Source organism: Danio rerio, chromosome 20, assembly GCF_049306965.1.
Source record: "Danio rerio strain Tuebingen ecotype United States chromosome 20, GRCz12tu, whole genome shotgun sequence".
NCBI classification, from domain to species: Eukaryota; Metazoa; Chordata; class Actinopteri; order Cypriniformes; family Danionidae; genus Danio; species Danio rerio.
The window spans coordinates 57,001,810-57,022,500 of record NC_133195.1 but is presented as its reverse complement, the minus strand read 5'-3'; the positions used below and the strand labels follow the sequence as shown (position 1 = coordinate 57,022,500).

The 20,691-nt window shown below is 37.1% G+C and overlaps 2 protein-coding genes across 25 annotated transcripts in view; both read right to left on the bottom strand.

Annotated features, from left to right (window-relative positions):
• Positions 1-16,283, bottom strand: part of pak6b (p21 protein (Cdc42/Rac)-activated kinase 6b) — a 58,697-nt gene extending 42,414 nt beyond the window's left edge. The window contains exons 1-3 of one of the 11 annotated variants that reach the window (XM_073933014.1): positions 15,901-16,220; positions 7,169-7,211; positions 6,906-7,055 (exon numbers count right to left, since the gene is read on the bottom strand). The gene's annotated coding sequence lies outside the window, so the exon portion shown is untranslated. Of the gene's footprint in view, positions 1-6,630; positions 6,765-6,905; positions 7,136-7,168; positions 7,212-15,900 lie in introns of those variants that run through there. The other 10 variants (XM_073933017.1, XM_073933015.1, XM_073933018.1 and 7 more) reach the window with 10 other exon arrangements.
• Positions 16,284-18,761: 2,478 nt separating this feature from the next.
• The window catches only part of bub1ba (BUB1 mitotic checkpoint serine/threonine kinase Ba), a 35,013-nt gene continuing 33,083 nt past the window's right edge, over positions 18,762-20,691 (bottom strand). For all 14 annotated transcript variants that reach the window (XM_005160915.6, XM_021468734.3, XM_073933831.1 and 11 more), the window contains 3 exons: positions 20,110-20,245; positions 19,438-19,553; positions 18,762-18,997 (listed from right to left, as the gene is read on the bottom strand). In XM_005160915.6, coding sequence (XP_005160972.1) covers positions 18,886-18,997; positions 19,438-19,553; positions 20,110-20,245 — 364 coding nt within the window. In that variant the 3' untranslated portion in view covers positions 18,762-18,885. The remainder of the gene's footprint in view (positions 18,998-19,437; positions 19,554-20,109; positions 20,246-20,691) is intronic.

Sequence of the window (20,691 nt, the reverse complement as noted above, 5' to 3'; positions counted from 1 at the left end):
TGCAGTTTTCCCCGATGCGTCAAAAAAGTGCTGCGCAGCTGCAGACAGAAAAAAAGGTCGCCTAGTTTCTGCTTTCACTCACCCTGAAAATGCTCTGTTTGCATGATTTGATTAATTTCATCGTATCCAAATACTTTATAAATAATATTTAATACATTCTCCGGTGTTTATTGTTTTTAGAAAATATCTAAAATCTTTTTTTTTGTCAGAGGCTTTTGAAAAATTATTTAATATGGCTTTTTAATATTAAGTTTAATATGGCAGTTTGATATAGTACCTAATTGTTATAGCTAGCTTTTGTTAGTTTTATATTAGTTTATTTATTTAATGTGATTTTATTATATCCAATATTTGTAATTCTTTAAATTATTTCAATATGGCTTAGGCTATTTTATCTAGATATGACACTATTGTTTTGAGCCTACAAAAGTCGACACGAAATTTGTAAAGTTTTATATCTTTCTGTTGTATTCATATAGTGTATTATCTCCAAAATAAATAAAAACAATAAAAAAGAAAAGAAAAAAGCCGCTCGCGGCATCAACAGAGCTATGAAGGGAGTGCTCTTTTCTAGGGTCTCACACACACATACAGGCATCTAAACGTGCACAAACACACCTTTTAAACTTGACAAATACGCTGGAAAAACTTTACTGTCTGCTGTGTCTTTAATATGGTGTAAAGATTATTATGCGCTATTGAAACATCAAGGAGGACGCAGCAAAGTCACTTATAAATTAAAACTACTTTTATGCAACAGCCTTACGTTTAAAAGAGAAACATAAGGGCGATCATACGCAAAAACAAACCAGCCTATAATTTGTTCCAGATGTTTTCTTTCCCTTATTTATTTATTTGTTTGTGTTTGGCGCATGTACTCATGTGCGATTGAAAAACTGTGCCCGTCTCTCCTTTCTCTATGCCCCGAAGCCCCAGTGGCCCTCTTTGGCTCAAGGTATTAGGCGGGCCGAAAAAAGCCGGCCGCTGGCCCCAAGAAAGCCCTGATTTGGCCCCAGAAGTGACAGTGGAAATGCGACTGGGATTGGCTCGCCCTGGTTTGCTCGCTTTAGGCGCGATAGTGGAAACGCGGCTATTGGGTCATTTCTGATCAATGACAGCCTTCCTATACTGTTTACCGCTACTCTGAATATTCGCTCTGAAATAGCATGTAAATGTGGCTTAGTAATAAATGTAATTCCTGCACGCCGCTGGCTAAATACTAACTAACTGCCGAATGACATGAACTAGTGGGTTGTCTGTCTGCTGTTGTGACGCGGTGCGCACTCGCAATTTCAGGGGGTGTGGCTTTGAATCACAGTCCATCCTCGCAGTGCAAAGATAATATGCTAAGCGGTTAGCATTTATGCAGATCACCTACTGCAACTTTAACCTAATTAACCTATTTAAGCCTTTAAATGAGACTTCAAGCTGTATAGAAGTGTCTTGAAGAATATCTAGTCTAATATTATTTACTGTCATCATGACAAAGGGAAAATAGATCAGTTATTAGAGATGAGTTATTAAAACTATTATGATTAGAAATGTGCTGAAACAATCTTTTTTCAGTTAAACAGAAATTGGGGAAAAAATAAACAGGGGGCTAGTTTTGTTTCTATGTATGTGTGTGTATTATGTTCATATATACATAATAAAAACTGTATTCAGTGGGTACAGAAATTATTCAGAATTTTTCTCTCTTTGTTATCTTACAGCCATTTGCTAAATGTTTATTTTTCTCCTCATGAATGCACACACAGCAGCCCATATTGACAGAAAAACACAAAATTGTTGATTTTTGCAGATTTATTAAAAAGTAAAACTGAAATATCACATGGTCCTTGGTATTCAGACCCTTTGTTCAGTGTTTAGCAGAAGTCCCCTTCTGATCTAATACAGCCGTGAGTCTTTCTGGGAATGATGTGAATGATGTCACTCCTGGATTTGGGGGTCCTCTGCCATTCCTCCCTGCAGATCCTCTCTAGTTCTCTCAGGTTGGATGGTAATTGTTGATGGACAGCCATTTTTAGATCTCTCCAGAGATGATTGGGTTTAAGTCAGGGCTCTGGCTGGGCCATTCAAGAACAGTCACACAGTTGTTGTGAAGCCACTCATTTGTTAATGTAGTTGTGCACTTAGGGTCATTGTCTTGCTGGAAGGTAAACCTTCGGCCCAGTCTGTGGTTCTGAGCACTCTGAAGACGGTTTTCCCCCAGGATACAGTATACCTGTGCTTGGCCACATTCATCTTTCCCGCAATCACAATCAGCCATCTTGTCCCTGCAGCTGAGAAACACACCTACAGCATGATGCTTCTACCTACACCACCATGCTTCACTGTTGGGACTATAGTGGACACGTGATGAGCAGTGCGTGGTGTTCTCCACACATGCCGCTTAGAATTAAGGCCAGATTCTCTATCTTGGTCTTATCAGAACCGAGAATTTTGTTTCTCACCATCTTGGAGTCCTTTAGGTGTAGGTGTCTGAAGAGAGGCTTTCGTCAGGCCTGTCTGCCATAAACCTCGACTGGTGGAGGCTGCAGAGATGGTTGACCTACAACTTTCTCCCATCTCCCGACTGCATCTCTGGAGCTCATCCACATCTTTGGGTTCTTCTTTACCTCTCACCAAGGCTCTTCTCATCCGATAGCTCAGTTTGGCCAGACGGCCAGCTCTAGGAAGGGTTCTGGTCATCCCAAACATCTTTCATTTAAGGATTATGGAGGCCACTGAGCTCTTAGGAACCTTAAGTGCAGCGGACATCAGCCTTGCCACAGTTCTGTCTCTGAGCCCTTCAGGCAGTTCCTTTGACCTTGTGATTCTCATCTGCTCTGTCCTGCATTGTAAGCTGTAAGGTCTTTTATGGACAGGTGTGTGTCATTCCTAATCAAGTCCAATCCGTACAATCAAACACAGCAGGACTCCAGTGAAGGTGTAGAACCATCTCAAGAATGAGTGTCACAGCAAAGGGTCTGAATACTTAGGACCATGTGATATTTCAGTTTTTCATTTGTAAATAAATCTGTAAAAATATCCACAATTCTGGGTTTTTCTGTTAATATGAGGTGCTGTGTGTACATTCATGAGAAAAAAATGAAAAAAATAAAATTTAAATAAAGGGTCTGATTACTTTCCATACCCACTGTATAAAACACACACATATACTGTACAATTTTGGATGCGGTTAACCTTTGCCAGCCACTGATAATAAATACTAATAACATTAAGTAGGTTAGTGTGGGCTCCATTCAGCTGTTGTTCTTTTTCCAAGATTTAAAATTGTAATAATAATGATTGTAATAATCAGGATACTGTACATCCAGCCAGTTGTTATTGCAGAATAAACCCTGCAGTCTTATACAACAGCTGATGATAAACTGGCCTGGTCTGCATGCTGACTGTATTATACAGGTGCTGGTTGTATAACTAGAATATCTTCAAAGATTTCTTAATTTTTAATTTTTATTTTATTAAATCCATTCAAGAAGTGAAACTTGTATTATGTATATATTGATTCCACACAGGCTGATCTATTTCAAGAGTTTATTTCATTTAATTTTGATGACAACGAATGAAAACCCCAAATTCAGTATATCAGAAAATGAGAATTTAGTGAAAAGGTTCAGTATTGAAGACACCTGGAGTCTCACTCTAATCAGCTAATAAACTTAAAACACCTCCAAAGGCCTTTAAATGGTCTCTCAGTCTAGCTCTGAAGACGACACAACCATGGGGAAGACAGCTGATTAGACAGCTGTCCAAAAGACAACCATTGAGACCATGAACAAGGAGGGCAAGACATAAATTGCAAGCAATAGGCATAACCAAACCCTGGAGAGAAATCCCATTCAAAAATGTGAGGGAGATTCACAAAGAGTGGACTGCAGCTGGAGTCAGTGCTTTAAGAACCACTATACACAGACAGGAATATTCAGCTGTCAGCTACATTTCTTGTGTTAAGCCACTCTTGAACAACAGACAGCGTCAGAAGCATCTTGGCTGAGCTAGAAAATGAATAAATGAATAAATGAACTCATTTTTAATAACTGATTTCTTTTCTCTTTGCCATGATTTATTCACTCAGTCATTTTCTTTTCAGCTTAGTCCCTTTATTAATCTGGGGTCGCCACAGTGGAATGAACCGCCAACTTATCCAGCATGTTTTACACAGCGGATGCCCTTCCAGCTGCAACCCATTACTGGGAAACACCCACACACTCATTCACACACAAACACTACGGACAATTTTTAGCTTACCCAATTCACCTGTACCGCATGTTTTTGGACTTGTGGGGGAAACCGGAGCACCCGGAGGAAACCCATGCGAACATGGGGAAAACCTGCAAACTCCAAACAGAAATGCCAACTGACCGAGGCTCGAATCAGCAACCTTCTTGCTGTGAGGCGACAGCACTACCTACTGCACCACTGCCTCGCCCACTTTGCCATGATGACAGCACACATTTGACAAGATATTCTTCAATATACTAGTATTCAGCTTAAATGGACATTTAAGTTGGGTTAATTATTGTATAACAGTGGTTTGTTCTGTAGACAATCAAAAATGTATATGTATATTAGTGTTGGGCCATTATCGGCGTTAGCATGCTGCGTTACCGCCAGACTTTTATCACACGATAAAGAAAATACCGCCGTTAATCTATTCTCAAAGTTGGGCTGGGAGCTGGGTCTGTTCTACGCAAGCTATGATGACTTTCACCTTGGTATTTCAGCGTGGATGTATACCTGACCGAATTGAGCTGTAGGGGGCGAGAACGAGTCTTTGAACCTGTGTGTATTCCTACTGTGAAATGATCACATCAAACTTGACATGCTAACATGGATGCAGTTCACTGGAGTGAATCTGATTAGTGTTAGCTTCACATCTAACCTGTAGAGTTTATGTGTTCGAGTTAAACATATACAAATAAAACGGAGCGGGTGCTTTTTAAATTAAATGACGGTTCATGGAAGTCAAACCAGTGAGCCGTCTGACAAAAAAAGTGCCCTTCTGAATCAAATCAGCAGGATGCCCTTCTGGATCTTTTACTTAATTCGAGGACACTACTGACTACGCTTACATGGACATCAGTAAACTAGTGATTTGCCTTAATAGACAATAATATAATGAAGGTGTTTACGTGAAAGGCTTCATGTAGGAGTTTCCTGTAATTTTAAGTGACTTTAACTGCAGTTTCCTTCCTTCCTTGTTTGACTTTGGCAGTTTCACTTTCACTCATGAACATTTCATTCATGCCCCCGTGACAAACTGGACTAAAAGACACAAATAAGAAGTAAGGATTAGTGAGAGTGTTATGGAGTTTAATAACGCATGCCAGATGGAAAGAAAAGAGACTTCCGCATTTTGCGATGTGTGTGTCTCTGTGTGTATCTTGTTGGAAAATGTGGTGAAAAGTCCTACATGAGGGTAATAGTTTGATTGCGGTGTTTACTTCAGTAATGCCACTAATATCTGCTACTCCATGTGTCTTATTTCCATTTCCGTTTAGTTCAGTGATGACTTTAGTCAGATTAAGGTGATCAGAAATGGCTGTTTGGAGCTTATGTAGGCCTACAGTTCAGCATTCATCTTTAACTGAATAAACAGTGAGTAAACACAAGTACATCTTATTGAGCATCATTTATTTTCATCACCAATTATCAGAGTAGAACAGTTTCTCAAGCAGTTTGTGATGCATTTTGGAAACAGGAGATGAGCCCCTGGTCTAATGCGCCACCTGGCTTGAGAAACCCGTTTTCAAAGACTTATTATTTAGGTAGCACACATATTCTGAATGGCAGGATGAAAATGAGCCATTTTAATCTAGATTAATCTAGATTAAAAATAATAATCTATGCCCACCTATAATATATACATATTTTTAAAGAGGGCTAATAATATTGACCTTAAATGCTTTTACTAATACTGTATGTTTTTAATGATATATTTTTGGAAAAAAAAACTGCTTTTATTCTAGCTGAAATAAAACAAATAAGACTTTCTTCAGAAGAAAAAATATTAGAGGAAATACTGTCAACAATTTCTGAATCAGTTAAAAATCATTAGGGAAATATTTGAGAAAAGAATAACTATAAATATAATGATTTTTTTACAACAGCTGCAAAAGGACAAGTTATATTGGGTTAATTAACCACACTGCTATAATTTCATTAATTATGACACCAAAAGCTTACATTATTATGAAGCGATCACATTTATGTAAGTGGACATGTATTATATAAGCACCACTTTTGAACACTTTAAAAAGGATGTATTAGTTCATGTTAATTAATGTATTTACTACCATAAACAAACAATGAACGATGCATTTATTACAGTATTTATTCATCTTTGTTAACATTAGTTGATAAAAAATAGTCGTTTATTGTTAGTTTATGTTAACTCACAGTTAACTAATGATAACAAGCATGAATTTGTATTTTAATGTGTTAGTAAATGTTAAACTATGATTAATAAATCCAGTATTGTTCACTCTTAATTCATATTAATTCATAACATTATTGTAGAGTGTGACACAATAAACACACAAAACCAACACTCATAAACTTTCTCTACAGAAAACACAACATTCACTGCCAGTCTTTCCCACCTAATGCATGAATTAGTCTCACCTTACTCTGTAACACGACTCACGCGAGCTGCGTGCTTGTGAACTCCTCCAGAACTAGAAGACTTGAGAGAAGCTAAAGCATGTTTGTGGGTCACTACAGACACCAGCGGCTCTCTGTAAATTAATCCAAAGCCTTCAGAGCAGAGAAAACCGGAAAGACGAGGACAAAACCAAACAAACTCTTCTAACACATGATCTTCGAGAGTCCGTCCTGAAGCAAACACTCAAACAAACAGTAGCAGCGGCGGGAAAAACACAGATCTGAGCGCGTCTTACCTGCGGACTGAAGCACAGATGAACGCACACACTCGGCCTGTGTTCCTGCTGTCTGCGTGCCGCTGCATGTTCACTGCGCAGGGAGCGTCTCCATCCGTCTGAGTCACTCGTATAGTGTTGTGGATCCTTGTTCACTTAAACCTCGGTATTCTGGAGGACATAAACAGCACATTGAAGATCTGCTCGGGTGTTTTGCAGGCGCACAGCTGACTTTAAAGGAATGCTTTACTCAGAAAGTGAAAACTCTGTCATGGTTTACTCACTCTTGACCCTTGACTCCAAACCTGTTTGAGTTTTTTTTTTGTTCTGTTGAACACAAAGGAAGATACTTTGAAGAATGTTGAAAACTGGCAGATATTAACTTTTGTTTATTTATTTAATTTACTGTGGATGTCAATAGCTGTTTATGTCCACCTATTTTAATGCACATTTTGCAATATGTGTGTGCGTAAACTTTATATATATTTTTATTTTTAGGTATACCGGTGTTTCCTGGAATAGCAATTTCCTTTTGAATTTAACAATTTTGATGATATTTTTTCTATTTTTTCAGCACAAACTGGAAAATACAACTTTCATTTATTTTGTTTGGCTCAGTCCCTTTATTCATCAGGGGTCCACACAGCAGAATGAACCACCAACTATTCTAGCATATGTTTTACGCAGCGGTTGCCCTTTCAGCTGCAACCCAGTACTGGGAAACACTCATACACCCTCATATTCTCATACACACTCTATTACTGTCACGATTACCAGCGATCGTATTCCACTAGATTGACTGGTTCTCACTCACAACAGACCATGGACTACAATTCCGGCTTTTCCTGGACTACATATTCAGACAAGCACTTCGCCTACACCCATGCTCACTCATCTAGATTGATTACACTCGCAACACCTGTGGACTATCAGAGACTGATTGCATTCACTACCTAAGCCACTCATTCACCCTTTCAGTTTGCCGAGTCTTGTTAGCTGTTTAGATGACATTACAACGCGTTAATCCTGTCTTGTTTTCCTGCGTTTTCGACTAAGCTTTGTATTCTTGTTCTCCCTGCCTGCCGCCTGCCTTTCTGACCTCTTGCCTGTATTCGACTGTGATTCTGGATTGTCCTCACACACCTGTTTGCACCTGTGTTGACCACCGCTTGCCTGACTGTGAATAAACCTGCATATTGGATCTTACCTCAGTTGTTAGTGTTACTCCCCGACGTTACAATTACGCCCCAAGTCTAGGGGAAACAACATGGGCATAATAAACAAAGAAAAACAAATGTGTTGGGGTGGTGGATTTCCCAAACAAAACAAAACATAAGGCAAAAGACTCCCTTCGGTCGACAACCAAACTCACACACTCAGTTGAGAGTATATATGAATAGATTCATTATAGAAAAATGTGGTTAATATGAATGAGCATCTCTTCAGGGTGACCACAGGCCAAAATAACAAACAAAAGAATCTATAAAGTAAATACACTAAATTACCAATTACTATTTAAAGAAAAATACAAAAAGCTTACCTTACTCCCTAAACATAAACATAGTCAAAAGTAATCAAATAAATAGGTAGGCCACCCCTACACGCTCAAACTCTCAAAATATTTTAACGTATGATGAACATCAGTACAGTATTGGTTGTTGGTCGTCGGCTCAAGTGCAGATCTTCTTGTGCGCTTTTAAATAAACACTGCTGAAGTGCGATTTAGCGCGCTTACGCAGTATGTCTCCAACATCTATTAGATTTGCTAGGAATTAGGGCTGTGCAATTAATCAAAATCCGATTTCGATTTCGGCTCATAACGATTATGAAAAACCATTAATCGAGATAAACGATTATTCCATCATATACCGCCTCCTTTCCAGTCCCACGTGAAAGTGACTGAAAGATGTGCTGTAATGTAACTTCTGCAGCATGGGATGCGCATCATTCATATTCTTAAAAGCGCGAAAGAGCACGCACTGTTGTGTGTGTGCGTGCTGCGCTTAGCCTCGGACAGGTATTGTGTGTGTGTTTGTGTGTGTCTGTGAGCGCGGTCTGGCTTAGCCTCAGACAGCAGAGCACACGCACATCTAACGTCATCCTAATGCGAGCACTTTAATGGTCAAATACATGCGCGGTGTTTAGTGATTATTTATATTAATCTTCATTTGTGTAATAAACAAACAAGTTGAGAATCAAAAGACACGTGAAAGAGAAACCATATCAGAGCCGCACTATTCTTAAAGTGACAGCGTGCGATATTCCTGCTGCTGTTTTTATTATTAATCAAACAACAAAAGGACAAAATCCACTCGTTGCTCCTGACTGAAGATCTTTTTTTTTTTTTTACAGTGAAGATGCTTAAAACACAGTTTTAACAGATTTAATAGCTCATTTCTAATAACTGATTTCTTTTATCTTTGCTATGATGACAGCACATTATATTTTATTAGATATTTTTCAAGATACTAGTATTCAGCTTAAAGTGACATTTAAAGGCTTAATTAGGGTAAATAGGCAAGTCATTGTATAACAGTAGCTTCTTCTGCAGACAATCAAAAATATATATTGCTGAAGGGCGCTAATAATATTGAGCTGTTAAAATAGGTTTCAAAATATTTAAACCTGATTTCTTTCTTGCTAAAATAAAAAATAAGCCTTTCTCCAGAAGAAAAAATATACTGTAAAAAATTGCTCTGTTAAACATAATTTGGGAAATATTTATATATAAAAATAAATTCACAGAAGGGCGAATAAGTTTGACTTCAACTGATAATCTTTTTGAATAATCGTGATTACAATTATGACCAAAATAATCGTGATCATGATTTTTCCCATAATCGAGCAGCCCTACTAGGAATATTTATGAATGTCTCCAATAACCCTACAGATCGGTATTAATGCGTCCTGGAGTAAAGTGAAACGGCAATAAACTCCAGCAAGATAACGTTAAAGTCATTGTATGCAGAATCACAGACCTTTATCTATAAATAAAGTATAATTATGGAAACTGTGTTCATCCTAATTGAAAGCTACATCGTGTTTGCTGGCCTCACGCATCACGCACCTGTCAATAAGTCAGTCAGTCTGTCAGCACGTCACCTTACAGTGTTAAACAAATAGCGCACAGCCCTACTAACTTACGGTAACAGAAAAGTTTGCGCTGTTATAATTCACTTACCCTTTAATGTGTTTTGGTGCGATATAACCCGCTAATAAAAACAACAACAACAACAACAATGAATGAATGTTTTGAATAAGAAGCTGTATTCGTGGCGGGATGAATTTTGGTGTGGCGCCCCGCCATGGAAGAACGAATGTAATGGAAACTGTGTTTTTTGTTTTTTAATTGGTGTTTTTTGGCTATGATACTTCCAAAATCTTTTTTTTTTTACAAAATTCTCAGCAAAAATAGCAAAAACTGTTCACGGATTCTGTCTGGCCCTGGAAATGTAATTGGGGAATTGAGTAAGCTAAATAGTCCGTAGTGTGCAGGGCTCAACAATAAGGACTGCCCGGTGGCCCAGGGATAGCGTGAGAGACACTTGGGACAGTAGACCGCATCATTACTGGCCCGATTGGGACAGTGCTGCCTTGCCACTAACATTTAACTTGTCTGTGACTATTTGTCAATTGCGTGCATTTTAAGTTTGTGCTTTTAGGTCTTTACACGCTACCTTTTCTGTAATGTCGTAAACAACATATTACTTTCCGGTTCCTCTTATCTGATGGATTTGACCATGCTATTTTTTTTTTGTAACCTGGTAACAACCAGTACAGCGTAGAAACGGCAACATAGCAGCAATATCGAATTATAAGGCTAAAAGAAAATGTCTTCTAACGTCTTAGCAGTAGACATTTACATGGGAAAAACATGACAAAATAAAAATTAAGTGAGCGAGTTTGCCGTCAGTTTGACAAGTCAGCCAGCTTTTGTTAAATAATTTCAAACCACAAATAAAATACCTCCACATTTTCCATACTGCTCTTTTTGTTTGCATAACACTTTTATTACAGTTTTTTTAAGTATTGAAATTGTAGATTCATAGACTTTATTTTTGACACATTATTTAAAATATGTGGCTAAAAAATAGCTATTAACTTCCCCTTTTTTTTTTTTGGTGGGGCCAGTTAAAATTTTGGCAGGGCAAGTAAAAATCTAAACCACTGGCCCGATCGGACCAGTAGAAAAAATCTGTAGCGTTGAACCCTGGTGTGTGTGTGTGTATGTGTGTGTGTGTGTGAATGGGTGTGTATGGATGTTTTCCAGTGATGGGTTGCAGCTGGAAGGGCATCCGCTGTGTAAAACATATGCTGGAATAGTTGGCGGTTCATTCCACTGTGGCAACCCCTAAATAATAAAGGGAATTAGGTGAAAATTGAATGAAATAACTCATCTAATTTTTATTATTGCTTTTATAAAACTGTGTAAACAACTGGACTGTAAAACATGACAAAAAAATTAGTATACTATTTATTTTTTGGTTTGACAGAAAGATGCAACTCAAGTTTAATGCTGAAGCTTAATGGTCCACAGTCATTTTACAGCTCTATATATGGTTAATGTTTCTCAACATTTTATTGCTCAAAGGAATTTTAGATGAAACATGCGCATGGTTAAGGTTAACAGACAACTCTAATTCTCAGAAAATATAAATAATAAAGGTGACATGGTGGCTCAGTAGTAGCACTGTGGTCTCGCAGCAAGAAGGTTGCTGGTTCGAGTCCCGGCTGGGTCAGTTGGTGTTTTGTAAGGAGTTTGCATTTTCTCCCTGCGTTCGCTTGGGTTTCCTTTACGCAATCAGGAAGTCGTAGGACGTTGAGTCAGGAAGAAAATCTGCAGAATGAAATATTTCTGGACCACTGAAGAATTTGCGACACACCCTCGATGTGCAAACGTGTGGACTGAAGATCTGCACAGACACGCAGCAGATGATGATGATGCAGTTTACCAGGGTATCCGAGTACGCTAATCGCTTAGTCACTAGATCATGAAACTTAACATAAATGTGTACCTGCTTAGTTGCCGTTTCTAACTGGGACATATAGGGAATGTTTAAATCTGGAAACTGAAAGTAATGTACTGCATTGCATTTTGGGAGGTCAAGGTTTGGCTGGTGAGCCTCATTCTACTGTCACAAAGCATTTAAAGGGACAGTTCACCCAAAAATTCAATTGTTACGGACTCTTCAGTTGTTTCAAAGCTTTAGGAGTTTCTTTCTTCTCTTAACCGAATGCTTCACTTTTTTTTTTTTCGGGACTATTATGTTAGAGTGAGAGAATATACTCACCGGCCACTTTATTAGGTACACCTGTTCATCTGCTCGTTAACGCAAATTTCTAATCAGCCAATCACATGGCAGCAGCTCAATGCATTTAGGCATGTAGACATGGTCAAGACGATCTGCTGCAGTTCAAAGCGAGCATCAGAATGGGGAAGAAAGGGGATTTAAGAGACTTTGAACATGGCATGGTTGTTGCTGCCAGACGGGCTGCTCTGAGTATTTCAGAAACTGCTGATCTACTGGGATTTTCACGCACAACCATCTCTAGGGTTTACAGAGAATGCTCCGACAAAGAGGAAATATCCAGTGAGCGGCAGTTCTGTGGGGGCAAATGCCTTGTTGATGCTAGAGGACAAAGGAAAATGGCCAGACTGGTTCCAGCTGATAGAAAGGCAACAGTAACTCAAATAAGCACTCGTTACAACCGAGCTCTGCAGAAGAGCATCTCTGAACACACAACACGTCCAACCTTGAGGCCAATGGGCTACAGCAGCAGAAGAGCACACCAAGTGCCGCTCCTGTCAGCTAAGAACAGGAAACTGAGGCTACAATTCACACAGACTCACCAAAACTGGACAATAGAAGATTGGAGAAACGTTGCCTGCTCTGATGAGTCTCCATTTCTGCTGACACATTCAGATGCTCGGGTCAGAATTTGGCCTCGACAACATGAAAGCATGGATCATCCTGCCTTGTATCAGCGGTTCAGGCTGGTGGTGGTGGTGTAATGGTGTGGGGGAGATTTTCTTTGGGTCCATTAGTACCAACTGAGCATCAACGCCACAGCCTACCTGAGTATTGCTGCTGACCATGTCCATCCCTTTATGAGCACAGTGTCTCCATCTTCTGATGGCTACTTCCAGCAGGATAACGCACCATGTCATAAAGTCCAATCATCTCAGACTGGTTTCTTGAACATCAGATGTGCAGCCGACAAATCTGCAGCAACTGTGTGATGCTCTCATGTCAATATGGAGCAAAATCTCTGAGGAATATTTCCAGTATCTTGTTGAATGTACGCCATGAAGGATTAAGGCAGTTCTGAAGGCAAAAGGGGTCCAACTTGGTACCAGTAAGGTGTACCTAATAAAGTAGCCGGTGAGTGTAGATCCTAGCAGTTTTAGCCTAGAAAATAGTCATATTTAGTTTTTCTACTGTCGGTCTTATTAAATGATGGTACTACAGAGGCCTTGAGGTTTGAATAAGAAGATGATCCAATCTTTTGATTGATTTTTTTTTAACAAAATGCTAATGATCTAATACAATTCAATTCATTATGCTAAGCTAAGCCAAGCGTGACCCTGTCAGAACAAGAAATCGGCTGTATGGATTAAAAAAATCTGTTCACCAGAACACTACTGGCTTTATCACTAGATCGTGAAATTTAACATAAATCTGTATAACTGGTTAGTAGTAGCTCTAACTGGGACATAAAGAGAATTGTCAAATCTGGAAACTGAAAGTAATGTACTGTATTGCATTTTGGGAGGTCAAGGTTTGGCTGGTGAGCCTCATTCTACCATCACCAAGCATTTAAAAGGAATTAAAAGTTCCCCAAAAAATGAAAAATGTCACATTTATCTACTCTTCACTTGTTTCAAAGCTTTCACGAGTTTCTTTATATCATAAAAAGTCTAACTGGGTCATGAAGAGAATGTGAGAAACTGAAAGTAATTCACTGCATTGCATTTTGAGAGGTAAAGCTTTGGCTGGTGAGCGTTATTTCATTATAGTCATGAAGCATTAAAGCAACCGCTCACCCCAAAATGAACATTTTTTCACCATTTACTTACCCTTTACTTGTTTCAGTCTTTTCTTTCTTCTCTTAAAGGAACACTACACCTTTTTTTAAAAAAGCTTACTACGCCAGAATGAGAATATAGTTCCTAGCAATATTGACCAAGGAAACTGCAATTTTAATTTTTTTTGTTAGTTTTAGTCTGCTTTATTGTCAATTCAGCCACATGTACAGGACATGGAGAGAATCGAAATTACGTTCAGTAGTTGCCTAACATGCATTGTTAATATAAAAATAGAGCTTTAAGAAAAAGAACATTTACAATATATACAGTCGTACTTAAAATGTGGTCGAAAATGTGGTTTTATAACACAATGTGTTTACAGAAGACTTGAGCTTTAAATAGGAAAAACATCCAATTTTTTGTTTGATTTTTGTATTGATTTATTTTTTACAAAATGCTAATGGTCTAACCCGATTCAATTTATTATGCTAAGCTAAGCTAAAAATTACCCTTTCAGAAAAAGAAATCGGCAGAATGAATTAAAAAATGGTTCAAGTCCACTGTTTAACTCTAGGACTCTTGTATATATATATATATATATATATATATATATATATATATATATATATATATATATATATATTTATTTTTTTTTTAAAGATGCAGTTTTGCTTTAAACACAACAGAAAGTCTGTAAAAACCTGTAACCATTGACTTGAACTTACATTACTTTTAATAGTATTTACTGTAACGGACTTGCATTTTTCCCTGTAAGCTAATAATTAAAAAACCATGAGAAAGTTACAACATCAGCATTAGTAACAACAACAAAAATATGCATAAAGACAAAATTATTTGCCCTCCTGTGAATTATTTTTTTTCAACTCTGATGTGTAATAGAAGAGGTACATTTACACAGCATATCCCCATAATATATATATATATATATATATATATATATATATATATATATATATATATATATATATATATATATATTTCCATGTGGACAAAGTTTTATTTATGTTAATAAATACATAAATGAATGAGTGGGCAGTACAGTGGCGCAGTGGGTAGCACAATCGCCTCACAGCAAGAAGGTCACTGTTTCGAGCCTCCGCTAGATCAGTTGGCGTTTCTGTGTGGAGTTTGCATGTTCTCCCAGTGTTCGCGTGGGTTTCCTCCAGGTGCTCTGGTTTCCCCCATAAGTCCAAATACATGTGGTATAGGTAAACTGGGTAACCTAAATTGTCCATGGTGTATGTGAATGAGAGTGTATAGGTGTTTCCCATGGGCTGCAGCTAGAAGAGCATACGCTATGTAAAACATATGCAGGCTAAGTTGCCGGTTCATTCCGCTGTTGCAACCCCAGATTAATCAAGGGACTAAGCCGAAAAGAAAATGAATGAAGAAATTTAAAAAAAAACTGAAAGTTTCACTGAAAGAAAAAACTGCTGTGGTCATTATTATTATTATTATGAAATTATTTTTGTTTTCAGATTGGCTGTAGAACAAACCTAGCAAAATATCATGTACTGCCATCATGGCAAATATATGATTAAAAATTAGTAACTAAAACTGTAAATGTGTGTTGGAAAAAAAATTATCTCTGTTAAAAAGCACTTAGGGTGTATATTAGGATATAACATTTGAATAAAGAATTAAAATACCACAGAAGAGCAAGTCATTTTAGTCTGCAACTGCAAACTTTAAAATAACTTGAAAATGTGAGACTTCCGGTGCCATATTCCTTCCAGTTATTTGGCCAAAACTTAATATTACAAACAATTACATCCTTTCATTTTATAGTCAAGATTACAAATACACTGTTTTGTACAGCAAACAGATTTACCACAACACTTTGGTACTTTAATATCGATTAATAAACCGAAAGTGTCGCACATACTAAGAAAATAACTTGATAAACAGGACTCAAAACGCGTTAATTAGCAAGCTAGTGTCCTGAAGACAGCCAAAGAGGTCACTTACCCACAGGTGAGCTTATCCAGGTGTGTCAGTAGATCAGTCAGCTGTGAAGAACTCATAATCTCTTCAGAAGACTCGCGTCATTTAACTAGCAAAACAGCTGCTAACCTGAAGCGCCTGTGGACGTCAAACATTAACAAACCGCCAGTCCGTGAGAAGTTTATTCCAGACACCTGCAGACAACTGAAGCTTTTCTTCACAGCAGTGTTTCTACAAACAAACAATAATAATAAAAAAGCGCTTTTCTAACTAACGTCGTGGCTTTAAGTCACTTTATAGCGCGGTTTAAATCTCCCGCTCATTGGGAATACTCTATTGTGATTGGACGATCAGGTATAATGGCGCAAAAATACAGTGCAGTAAACAGTAAATCTGCACAGCAAACCGTTGCATTATTCAATTCAATTCACTTTTATTTGTAAAGCGCTTTTACAATGATTAAGACAACACATTAAAATGTCGCCAGAAATACCAGTTTTCACAATATACTGTATTACAGTCTTTGTTCTCATAAAATAGCTGGAAGTAACTGTCAAATAAATGTAAATACAAGCAGAAGTTTACATACACTTTATAAAAAGGCACATAACCATTAAAAGAAGTCAGATGTTAATGTGACTGAATGTTTCTCTATTAGGTAAGTCAGGACCATCAAATGTGTTTTGTTCTGCTTAATAGCAGAATAATGAGAGAGATATTGTTTGAGAAATTGTTATAACTTTTCTTGAAAGTCAAGTTTACATACAATAAGATTATTCTGCCTCTGGAAAAGCTCAGATGATGATGTCAAGGTTTTGGACGTTTCTGATTGGCTAATTGACAACATTTGAGTTAATGTGAGGCACAACTGTAGAATAGTGTTGAAGGAAAAGCTCAAACACACTGCTTCCTTGTGTGACAACATGGGGAATCAACAAGCCAGAATCAACAACAAAGCCAGATTACAATCTGCTGAATTACACTGGGAAAAAGACTCATGTTTGGAGGCATGTCCTGTGCTCTGATGGAGCTAAGATTGAACTGTTTGGGCATAATGACCAGTGTTACATTTGGAAGACAAAGGGGAAAGTGCACAAGCCTAGGAGCACCATCCCAACTGTGAAGTATGAGGGCGGCAGCATCGTGTTGTGTTTTGCTGCAGGAGGGACTGGTCCACTCCACAGCATAGATGGCCTCATGAAGAAGAACATTATGGAGAAATACTGAAGCAACATCTTGAGACATCAGCCAGGAAATTACAACTTGGCCACAAATGGCTCTTCCAAACAGACCATGACCCTAAGCACGCTGCCAAATGAGTTCAAATGTGCTTTAAGGGCAACAGAGTGAATGTTTTGGAGTGGCCATCACAAAGCCCTGATCTCAATCCTATAGAAAATGTGTGGGCAGAGTTTGAAAAGCTTGTGCGAGCACGACTCAGATACAGCAATTCTGTCAGGAGGAATGGGCCAAAATTCCTGCAAACTATTGTGAGAAGCTTTTGGAAGGAGACCCAAAACATAAAAGTTATATTAAAGTTACACAGTTTAAAAGCAAAGCTAAAAAATACCAAGGAAATGTGTTAAAACTTTTGACTGTCTAGAAATTAATAAAAAATTCTCTCATTATTCTGGCATTTAGCAAATGTAAATCATTTAGGAAATCTTAACAGACCTAAAATAGTAGAGGTTTAGTATCATTTACCATCAGACATTTATTAAAAATGATTGTTCATTTTTTTTTTTTTTTTTTTTTTTAGAGTTGATGTAAACTTCTGGTTTCAGCTGTATCTAATAAAAACACACAACAGTTAAACATGTTAAAATGATTAAATTTCCTAATACTAATTCTTAATTAACATTCATATCAAAACATTAGTGTTTGGTTCCCATATGGGAACGTTATGGTTGCTAAAAATAATGTAGGGATTTGTTTTTTCTGCTTTTATTATCAGTTTAGCTACTATAAAGTAACTTAATATAACATAATACTTGACAATAACAAAATTCTCCTAATGCTATTAAAAAAGAAGCAAAGGGGGAATAAAAAACCTAATGTTAGGTGCTGCTGATGAGCCCATCTGATCGCGTAAAAATGTGTTTTATTAAATATACTTGCGCTGCATTAAAATGCAACACGTTGGGATTAGAATTGATTTGTTCCCATTAATTAATTATAATTAGATAACATGAACTAACAATGGAAAACACCACAAGAGGATATATTAAGCTTTAGGTAATGTTAATTTCAACATATAAACATTTAAACTGAAAAGTTGTATTATTTAAAGTAGTTAATGAACAAGACTTGAACAGTTTTATGCTTATTAACTGACATTTACAGACCTAAAACACTAAAGTAATACATTTAAATGCTTGTTATTTAATGCCTTCATGTTTACAATAAGGAGTTTATAATAGAATGCTGCCAAAAATGCAAAGAAAAAATATAAATAAATAAATAAATAAATAAATAAATATATATATATATATATATATATATATATAATTTATATATAATATATATATTTATATTATCAATGGTTTTCAAAAAGAGCTTGAATAATACGATTTAAAAGAGGGGAAACATCCTCAGTACAGAATACCAATTAATAAAATGCCATAAAAGAAAACTGGAAATGCAGGCTATGTGGTCTTACAGAATTGATTGCTGCCATCTAGTGGATAGTTGAGCAATATCAGCAATATTAACAGGATATAAATATAACCAGTAAGTTGCATACTGCAATTATTATATCATCATAAAGTCGCAATAAAAACTACCTTTACAATGACTATAGTTTACAGATGGTAAATCATAGTCTTTAAATGTCTTAATAATTAAATGTATACAGTTAGTAATAAAAACAAACACGCTTAAGCCTGTGTAGTGAAACTTGTTTATTAATGTGTATAAAGAGCAATATATAATATTAATTTAATAGCCGTCATATCTAATGCACATACAAAAGCAGATTATTTTACAGTGTAATACTGAACATGTTATTTTTTATAAGCTGTTCTTCACGTTATTGATGAGGTCGGACAAAACAAGCTCTGAAGATTTTTCTGGATTCAAGATCATGTGGAAAAACTCCCTCCAGAGCGGCTCCACAGGACAACTGGGAAAAACAAACAAACTAATTAATTAATTAATATATAAAATAGCACATTAAAGGAACTTTCTTATTAGTTTTTATTTTATTTTATTCTTTATATTTTCATTTTGAAGCTAAATAGAAAGCAAACACACCCAAAAGAAATATGTATACAATTAAATACGTTTAATAACAAAAGAAATCGGCTCATTTTATTGAGTGGACTTGCACAAACATGAACACTTTAGTTTTGGAAATACCTGTACAAAATTATACCCAATGCATTTACTAACATGAACAAACAATAAACACATTTAGAACAATATTTATTCATCTTTTATATGATAAATAAAGTCATCCATTAAAATATCCTCCCTGCCATATGAATATTGCATACTATTATCATGCAAATGATTATTTGTTATATATATTGTGCAGCGCTAGTGTTTATAGAGCATTAATACCCATGCTGAGATGCAGAGTCCTCGTCCAGACGCCAGACTGAATCCACTAGCTTCACTTGCAGAGGAGCGTTGAACAGCAGGCGGTGTGTGATTTCAGCCACGCTGATCAGATCAACCTGACGCAGACAATAATCAACAATTACAACCATTCAATCAATTTTCGGCTGAGTCCCTTTATTAATCAGGGGTTTCCACAGCGGAATGAACCGACAACTTATCCAGCGGATGCCCTTCCAGATGCAACCGCTGGGAAAAGCCGCAATCACAAGGAAACACCCATACACTCATTAACACTCATTCACTACGGCCAATTTAGTTCATCAATCCCCCTATAGCGCATGTGTTTGGACTGTGGGGAAAACCAGAGCACCCGGAGGAAACACACAGCAACATATTCAGTTTCAATTTATATTTATACCGATGTAAAACTGATTTAGATAATGCTGACACCGCACTAATAATGTGAGAGTATGTGATTGGCCAAGGAGAGAAAAGAAGTAAAGACAACTAACCCATATTTAAGTATACAGGTATCCGTTTTCCAGGACTTTTCCAAAACTTTGTGGGCTTTTCTGTTTTTCCAAATCTTTTCCAGGCCTGGAAAATGCCATGTCAAAACTCCATGACTTTTCCAGGTTTATCAATAACAGCACAGCGCAGTATTACTCATACCTGGTAAGGTGATGCTGACGGCGCCAGAAGCCCCTGTTGGATGAACTGCTGTGCTGAAGGAAGATCTTGAGCTTCTGTGACGTCAGTCTGGAGATGAAGATCCACAGAGTCTGAGAAATCCAGAGCTGTGAGTCCACTGCAAATACAGAAACGTCCAGTTAGAAACTAGTGTTGAAACAAGTGTTCATATGGGTTTCATTCATATACATGTAGCAGGGCATGTGCCATCTTTAGGCAGAGTAGTGCATAGGATTAAAGGTGGTCTCAATAATGGTAAAATCTAGCAATGCACCTTATTTTCAACAGCTAAAAAATTATCACCTGAAAAAATATGAGCCGTATAAAGCCATACGGTGTATAAACACAAAATAAAATGGACCACAAAACCAACCTTAAGTGTTAATTTTTTTGTAAAATTGCATTAAATACATCACATTAAATATATAAGCTTTCTATTGGTGTATGGTTTGTTATGATAGTACAATATTCGCCCAATTATATATTATAAAATATATATTATGGCAAAGCAGTGGCGCAGTAGGTAGTGCTGTCACCTCACAGCAAGAAGGTCGCTGGTTTGAA